We start from the raw sequence: 9,086 nt of genomic DNA on the forward strand, positions 1-9,086 counted from the left end.
AAAAAAATGTTGTGTGAATTTTGATAAGAAAAAGGGGGGGGGGGGGGGGGGGTGGCCTCATTAAAATAATTAAATTCTTAAGTAGTCTGAAATAATCTTTTATTATTATTTCTTAGAAAAAAATATTTTAACAAAACTGCCGATATTTAAAAAAACACCATGTGTTGCGACCAACAATGTCATGTGGTGCAACCAACATGCAGAAAACAATAACAACATAAAAAACCAACCCCTTGGTATTTCCCCCAAAATTGTGAAAATATGTTGTTTTCTGGATGTTGAAAGTATTTTCTGAATTATGGAGTGACAAAGAGAGATACCCAAAATTCCCTCAGTAAAAACATTTGCCTCTAATGTGTAAAAAAAATAAACAAGAATTTTGAAACTGACTTCATTCAGTGTTTTTGTACTAGATATTTATGCAAATTAGCGCATATTTCATGAAATAATGCCTCATTTGCATATTTAAACATAACATTTTAGAAAGCTTGTAATACAAAAAATGTTTGCAGTTATCAGTGTAATCAATCAGCTGGGTAAGTAAGGTGATAAGTAGTAGTTATTTTTTTTACCCTATTCACCTGCAGTGTCTCGCCTTAAACTCGATTTTTAAAAGATTTTAAATTTTCTTTACTGTGGACACCATTATATATCATTGACCCTAACATCATAAGATATTTCCAAAAATCGCCAAGCTGCTATTTTCCATATACAATGAAAATATAGTCTTTAAAGTTATGACACAAAAAAGACAAAAAAGCACCATAAGGGTAACATAAACTGAGGCTATTAAACATATGGGATATATTTTGAGTCATATAAGAGGCAAAGGCCAGAATTTAAATTCAAAGATAATTTTCCACCATAGCTCTCAAATTTAATATGTGCCAAGTGCATTTTCAAGCTTGTGTAAAGACACGTAACACTAGGTTTTGTCAATGACACCAACTCTCTATTGGATCTTACATGTCTTGTAATTAAATGTGTCACAACTGTGAATACAAACATTCTTCAAAATATTTAAATTTACTTGTTCTTGTTCAGTACCTATTTAATAGCATTACCCCCCACAGGTAGGTACTTCTAAACTTATCCAAGACTCAATTGTTTAATTATGCACTTTAAATTAAAGGCTGAGGTCTGTGCATTTGCGTTTGCAAAGATAAACTACCCTCCACATGTCTGATCCAATCAGAGACCAGAGCAGGCTTCTGGGATCTTGGATGGTCCTCATGCATCTAGCTTTAGGGTTTTGTGTTTTGCTCCCATCAGTCACCCACAGATGTAATCTGGTGAGAATTGTTCTGCTCTCCCAGGCTGGATAGAGAGGAAAAAAAGAACTAAGAGACACCTGGATTTTGCAAAAGCCCTTTCCCCCGCTTCATTGCTTCAAGGGAACCCCCTCCCCTTAACAGAAGCAGCTGGCTTTGAGACTGTGAAGACTAAATCTTTGCTCCATCTTCTTCTTTGTCAGGAAGAAACAACTGATATTTTTGTAAGACATATTAAAGGGGTGGTTTACTGTTTTTTTTTTACTGTTTATGGGGTGCAGTCTAACACGTGTTAATGCTTTGTTTTTAAAAAAACGCATTATTTTTCACATAATTTACCTTTATTCACTCTGTCCATTCTCCCATAAACACCCTGATCATTTCCTGCTTTTATGAAGCCCCTCCCTCAGAAATACGTGATGGGCACGTATGTTTTTTCATTGTTGTTGTCTCATACTTTTAGATACGCTGTTATTTGTAAATGCTACTGCTTCTGTTAGCTTTTAATTTAAAGCTGATTAAAGGTTTAATACAGTACGGCAACCGCAAGCGCGTCCATCTATAACGCTTCTCATAGCTATGTGAAAATAAGTGCATAAATGGAACGGTTCATTGTTGGAGCTGAGCTGAATGAGAGAGAGAGATGCAGAGCAGGGGGACGCGAGGAACAGGATTAAGAACCGCTGATTTTGAACATTGATTTTGAAACTTGTGAATCCATTAGAATCGTTAGAAGACAGAATCACGATTCATATATGAATTGATTTTTACGTGCACCCCCAGTTTTCTTCCTCTTTTCTAAAGCAGCGCAGCATGGCCTCGCCCCCTTCGTTGCATGTTCCCGGGGGGCAGGGGTTGTCTGGGTTTGTGATGTCACGAACCCGGGAAGTAACTCGTAGTCCCTACCAGCCATTTTTGTAGGCATTAAACTGCTAGAATTTTAAAACACGATATCTCCGTTTGCATTGAACTTTCAGCGCAGCAACTTTTAACATTAAAAAAGTGAAATCGCAATCAACCACCCCTTTAAATTACGCCTTTTTTTAGGAAAATTTAAATAATTTATTAAATGTTGGTTTGTTCATATCTTATTGCTTCAGAAAACATAGAATATAGTGCACAAGTGATTCACTGTAAAAAAAAACACACAATGTACTGTATTAAATGAAAATTCTGTCATTAATTACACATTCTCATGTCGTTCTAAAGCCGTATGACCTCTGTTCATCTTCAGAACACAAATTAAGATATTTTTGATGAATTCTGAGAGCTCTCTGACCCTCCCATAGACAGCAATATAATTACCACGATCAAGGTCCAGAAACGTAGCAAGGAGATCGGTAAAATAATCCATGTGACATCAGCGGTTCAACCGTAATTTTACAAAGCTACGAGAATACTTTTTGTACGCAAAGAAAACCGAAATAACGACTTTTTTCAACAATTCGTCTCCTCCGCGTCACCCTGCTGCCATTTTGGAGAATATCCACTGAACGCAAACAGTGTATGGTATTCTGTGTCAGCTGCGTCACGCGGATACTTTGTTTTCATTCAAATCAAAGCGCAAACAACATAGAAAACTTTTCCACATGACGCAGCTGACACAGAACAGCAAACACTTTTTACGTTCAGTGGATATTCTCCAAAATGGCACCAGGGTGACGCGGAGGAGACAAACTGTTGAATAAAGTCGTTATTTTTGTATTCTTTGCGTACAAAAAGTATTTGACAAGTAAATTACGGTTGAACCGCTGATGTCACATGGATTATTTTACCGATCTCCTTGCTACGTTTCTGGACCTTGATCGTGTTACTTACATTGCTGTCTATGGGAGTTTCAGAGAGCTCTTAGAATTCATCAAAAATATCTTCATTTGTGTTCCGAAGATGAACGAAGGTCTTACGGGTTTGGAACGACATGAGGGTGAGTAATTAATGACAGAATTTTTGGGTGAACTATCCCTTTAAAATTAAGGAATTTTGCATATAGATTTTTTTATAGATGTTTTCCTGTATTTTGAATTTTGCCCTTTATAATATTGTGTTTTATGGTTAACGGAAATGTCCTCATGTGCGTTTTGTTTTGATACATTTATGCTCCTTTTGCATCCTTTTTGATGCTTAGAAGCCCCATTTATTGTAAATGCAAGGAAAAGAGCAACCATTCCCTCCAAATTTCTCTCTTGTTTTTCTGTTTCATAGAAGAAAGTTGTATGAATTCTCATTAATGTATCAAAACATGTGAAGACAATCCCAGAAAAGCACAAAATTAATCCAACATAAAGCGAGAGACTGTCACTTATAAATATATTTGCAGTATTTTTTAAATTTTAAATAGTAACTCATTGATTTTTTATTTTAAATAACTCAAATTCATTCAAATTTATATAGCTTAAATTTTATCCTGAAAATTTGTGTATTTTATGCTTATAGGAGTAACATGTTTTTAGGTTATCAACATGATGTTCCAAATCTCTATCAACCTCTTGCCAAACCTCAATTGTGAGTCGATTCTCCATTGTACTTCGCATAATGTCGAGTGTTGTTCGCTTAACTTTGTTGCTGTCTATGAAGAGTGTTTTAAATCAGTCAATTCTTATGGTCACATTTCAGTCATCAAGCTGCCTATGTAGGCAGTGTACAGAAAGATTTGTGAAAGTTTTGTGAGATCCAAGTGTTCTATGTCAGTGCCGCAACACTTGCTACAAACGTTGCTACATAAAAACAGAGAGTAAATTTAATGTTTCCTTCATTCCATACCAATTAAATAACAGGGCTGTTTTTATGGCAAGGAAAATGACAGTGCAACATAAGGCTTAAAAAAGTACAAACCTCTCAGAAAGCCAAGTCCCTGTAGGCTGGGGACCAAAACACTGTCAGTAGTAAATTTCAGCTTATGTGGGTTTTGTGTTAATACCCAAAAATTGTCAACTAAATCTCCTTTGGAAGAAAACAAACATAACAGGATTAAGAAAACAATGATTTCTTTCACTCTTTTTGCAACTCTGAAACCTTGAATAATAAAAACATCTATATTTTAGGGGCACAAAGTGATGTGTTTTCTTGAATTCCGAGCTCTGGCTTGAATTACTAGGTGGTCCCTTGTTACCAGATGTAGAATTTATTAATCCAACCCCCTTGTCTAGACATTTTCCAGCTACAACATCAGTTGTTTTTTTGTTTAATTGTCTAGCTGTCAAAGTTGACCCACCCCCTGGTGATTTAAAAAAACGTTCGCATAAACTTTTCACCTGCTTCAAGTTCAGTGGTGTCGAGGTTAATGTGAAGAATCTCATTTTATGGTGGTGACTCAGTGTAGCACTTCTACACCTTGACCTGACCTCGTGTGTGTGTGTGTGTGTGTTTTTTGTGTGTGTGGCCAGGTTTGGCATCCGTAGCCGGAATGTGTGAGCCAGAGAGGAGCTGTAGTATTAATGAAGATATAGGCCTTGGTTCAGCCTTCACTATTGCACATGAGATCGGACACAAGTAAGTATATTTTTTCTCTCTATTTGTCTCTCTGACCATTTGCATGAATGTGAACATTCATGGTTATGGACATATGTGATCAAATATATGTTAATTGTTCTTAATTAGTGGTGTTTACTAAGGCAGGCATCACTATTACAATTGCTTACTTAGTAGTTCACCCAAAAATGAAAACTCAAACCTGATGAGTTTTTTTTTCTTCTTTTGCTGAACACATAAGAAGATATTTTGAAGAATGTGGGTAACCAAACGGTTGATGGTAGCCATTGATGTCCATAGTATGGGAAAAAAACACTATGTAAGTCAATGGCTATGTAGTCAACGAGTAAGTGATGATGGAATTGTCATTTTTGGGTGATCTATCCCTTTAAATCATCTTGTTTACAATGAGTTTATACACATTTTTGGCACTTTTATTCATAGAATCAAAGACCTAGGACAGGAAATAATTAGGGGAAAATGTTACAAGAATGTAGCAAGCCAGATTCAAACGGACTTTTCCTGAATGAGCACCATGACTCATATTTTTTGATATCATAATAAAGAAAAAAAAGCCTCTTTAAAGAATGAAATTCCTAAAAAAAAACTGTTTGGTGTAATCTTTTGTTATTATTGCTCAAGAAAATCTTATTTTAACAAAACATATTTTTTGATATCATAATAAAGAAAAAAAAGCCTCTTTAAAGAATGAAATTCCTAAAAAAAACTGTTTGGTGTAATCTTTTGTTATTATTGCTCAAGAAAATCTTATTTTAACAAAACCTTTGAAAATATATAAATATAATTTTTTAAAGAACTATCTAGGAACATTTTCAAATAAATTTTTTCCCCCTTTACTTTATCTTATTTGACACCTGTTTCAGAGCATTTAGTATCTGGTTAAACTGGATTGTGGGTAGCAAGTGAAATACAGCATGCAAAAGTGGTGCGACTGTTCAGTGAATGCAACCCTGAAGGACTTGATTAAAGCTCTCGGTGGTTGAAAAATTTATCAATATTCTACATGTGACGCTTTCACGTCTCATAATGTATTTGTGTCTGGATTGGATTTATTGTGGTCATTACCATGTATATTCCTCTAGCCAAAATGCAAAGCATGAACCGCCTGCACACACATCATTATGCAAATGAACGTCTGGACAAATGAACCCTATCCTGAAAGCTTAGAAAAATAACCATGATCTATTGGTCTATGTAGCTTTTCGGCTAAGTTCAGCGAGATGGCAGTTTCCTCTATTATGTCTTGCGTCTGCTTCTGTTGTGGAGCAGTTGTAAAAATAGCTCCTGCTTCTTGTGGGGAAGGTTTCTCCCGCGCTGATTTATATTGAGAGTAGAGTGAAATGTCATAAATGTGCACCTTAAAAAAAACCAGAGGAATTGTGTGATGTGGTGGGGGGGTATGTTATATGCATTAGAGGCTGATTTCTGCTTTTGGATAGACAACGAAAGCTTTGAGGTCTCGGCGTAAGGTGATCTGACTTTTTCATACAATATCCAGACAGATATGTAAGGGAACAAAACTTGCATGGCTCAAATGATATATTTGTGGAGTTGCCGGCAAGGAATGTGGGTGAATGCTTCAGCAGTCTTGTACACCGATGGCCCGTGAGCAGATGAAAGCAGCTTGGAGGAAGGGGGAAAGGCAGGCCAGGTTCATTAAGAGATGACTGCCCGATTGAGGTCTGCTCAAACGTGTAATTATTGATTGACAGGCCTGGATCAAGGTAGTGATTACAACTTTCACGTTCCTTCAGAGCTCCAGACAGCCTCTGGCCTTTGACCCGTCTATCCTCTTCTCACAGCTGTTACCAAGCCTCTCTTTACAGCTTAGCTGAAGGAGATGTCCTCCGCTCCTGTTCTTTCAGAGCTGCCCAAGCTTGTTTGCTTGTGCGATGTGATTGACGTGATCCATCAAAGCTCATGATCTGCCGCTTGTCTCACAGTTTTGGCATGAACCATGATGGGATCGGGAACTCCTGTGGGACCAAAGGTCACGAGACAGCCAAGCTGATGGCGGCCCATATCACAGCCAACACCAACCCCTTCTCCTGGTCAGCCTGCAGCAAGGACTATATCACCAGCTTTTTGGAGTAAGTGAAAATAGCATTTGAAGAATGCTTCCTCTATCTGTAATATAATCATATATAATAGAATATAATCAATTAATCCATTTGCTGGTCTAATTAGCAGTGAGGAAGTCCCACAAAAACCTAGCAGAAGTATGAGTTTAGAATCACTACTTTTCAACCAGATGCAACTTTTAACTATTATCATCTAGTCCGAAAACATCATGAAATTGTACTCGTAGTTAATGTTGGTAGAACCAAATGCAAATCTTACAAAAGTTTTGCAGAACAAGGTTTAACACTTTGGGTACACTTTTTGGCAACACTTTATTTCAAGGTGTCCATGTTACACATACTTACTATTATAATAACAATTAATTATGCATAATTGCATGCAAGTAACCATAAGCCAAATGCATGGCTAGATGAGAGTTTGGAAGTTGATCTGTAGTAGGCAGTCATGGGCTAGTCTGTGAATTGTTAGCCTAACGTAAGACGAAAGAAAATAATAGCGGTTGCCATGGCTGTCAAAAAGTTTTCCTGGTGAATGACCTCATGGAAGAAGATTAACATCACAGCCATCGCTGGCATCAGAAGCTTTATCATCGTGTGCCAACTTCCCACACAAACACAAAGAAACGCTGCTCTGTTGGTTTGGGATGAACTCCCTGTTGTATAAATTTATGTATTGTTTTCCCCTTTAGTCTTAATTATTTAAATGTTCTTACTGTTCTCATTGTCATATATGAATGTATGTGTGTACCAAAAGCTCTTAAAAACACAACAAATTCCTTGTGTGTTTGCACACACTTGGTGAATAAAGCTCATTCTGATTCTGATTCTGAAGTGCATTTAGATTCATTTACACACTGTTTAATGCAGCTCAGAGGGGACATGGATGCATGTAACCAGCTGTTACAAATGCATAAATAATATTTAGTTTTAAACATAAAACGTTGAATATTGATAATTGAAAAATTTAAAACATGAAAATATACTTGAAATGTGAAATTAAAGCCGCCAGTAGGTGGCAGCAAGTCACTGTTAATTAGCGAGTCATTGAGATTAAATCGATTCATTCAAAAGTTTGATTCATTCAGAAATTAAACATTTGACTGCTTTAAAAAGTGAGTCACTGAATCATTCGCCCAAAAAATAAGGAAACACTGTCCTGTGTGTTGCTCAGCGGTGCAAAAAGTGCAGTTTTGTAACTATTTTAATTGGCAAAATACAGCAAAAGCGTGCATCTAAAATGCAAATTAATACTAACTTTATTAAACTTGCATAAAATCAATATTACATTTATCATGCTGATATCTGCAGAGAAAATGGCACTCTTAGTGTGATATAGATTAACTATATTAAATGATATAAATATAAAAGACATACAGAGGCATTTCGCTCCGCAGCAGACTTCTACCTAACAGTCAAAGCGGCATTACGTCACGAAAGTGTGGACTCGGAGGAAGACCGCAAGGGTTTAGGTTGCGATTTGGGACGGCGCAAACAATTTGACCCGCCCTAAAACACTGTAGCATGTGCTGTAGACCAATCACAAAGGACTAGGCCATCTGACCAATCAGAGCAGAGTAGGCTCACGGAAAGGAGGGCTTTAGAGAGACTCAATCTCAGAACTGCTTCGATTTAATCGTTTACGAATCATATTACGAATCAAACTATATTAGGAACCTTAAAAATGGCATAATAGGGGCAATTTAATAGAAATGTATCGGAGTAAAAGTATACATTTTAATTAGGAAAAATAGTGGCGTAAAAGTGCAAGTTGACAGAAATATTCAAACTCAAAGTACAGATTCTCATAAAAATACTTAAGTATTGTAACAAAGTATTATTACTTCGTTACATTACACCGCTGGTAATGGCATACCATCAGAGGGTTAGTGTGTCTTGGCTGATGCAATATAAACTCTCTCTCTTTAGAGGCAATGTTGCTTTTAGCAGCACATGGTGGGGTGGTTGGTTAACATGATTAGTTCAGTTGCAGCAATCATGCGAATGCCAGAACAGAACCTAGAATAGAGCCGCCTGCTCTCCAGCAGTATGAAATGTTAACGTTTATGTTGTTAGCGAGCCCACTATTCCCTCAGAGAGAAGGAGAGCGTATTCCGCGGCGTGCTGCTGGAAAAGCCAGCGGGATAATAATTGGCTGTTGTATTCCAGCAGAAAGCAGCTGCGTGGGGCGGACACGTCTCTCAGCCGCTTGCGCACACGCCAGGGAGGGGGGGGGGGGGGGGGGGGG

At 37.2% G+C, this 9,086-nt stretch overlaps 1 protein-coding gene across 1 annotated transcript in view; it reads left to right on the forward strand.

Annotated features, from left to right (window-relative positions):
• The window catches only part of LOC107572006 (A disintegrin and metalloproteinase with thrombospondin motifs 6), an 89,970-nt gene that overhangs the window by 15,054 nt on the left and 65,830 nt on the right, over positions 1 to 9,086 (forward strand). The window contains exons 7-8 of the mRNA XM_016258412.1: positions 4,655 to 4,760; positions 6,704 to 6,850. Of these exons, the coding sequence (XP_016113898.1) occupies positions 4,655 to 4,760; positions 6,704 to 6,850 (253 nt within the window). The remainder of the gene's footprint in view (positions 1 to 4,654; positions 4,761 to 6,703; positions 6,851 to 9,086) is intronic.

This window comes from Sinocyclocheilus grahami, unplaced genomic scaffold (genome assembly GCF_001515645.1).
Source record: "Sinocyclocheilus grahami isolate Dianchi unplaced genomic scaffold, SAMN03320097.WGS_v1.1 scaffold1680.1, whole genome shotgun sequence".
NCBI lineage: Eukaryota > Metazoa > Chordata > Actinopteri > Cypriniformes > Cyprinidae > Sinocyclocheilus > Sinocyclocheilus grahami.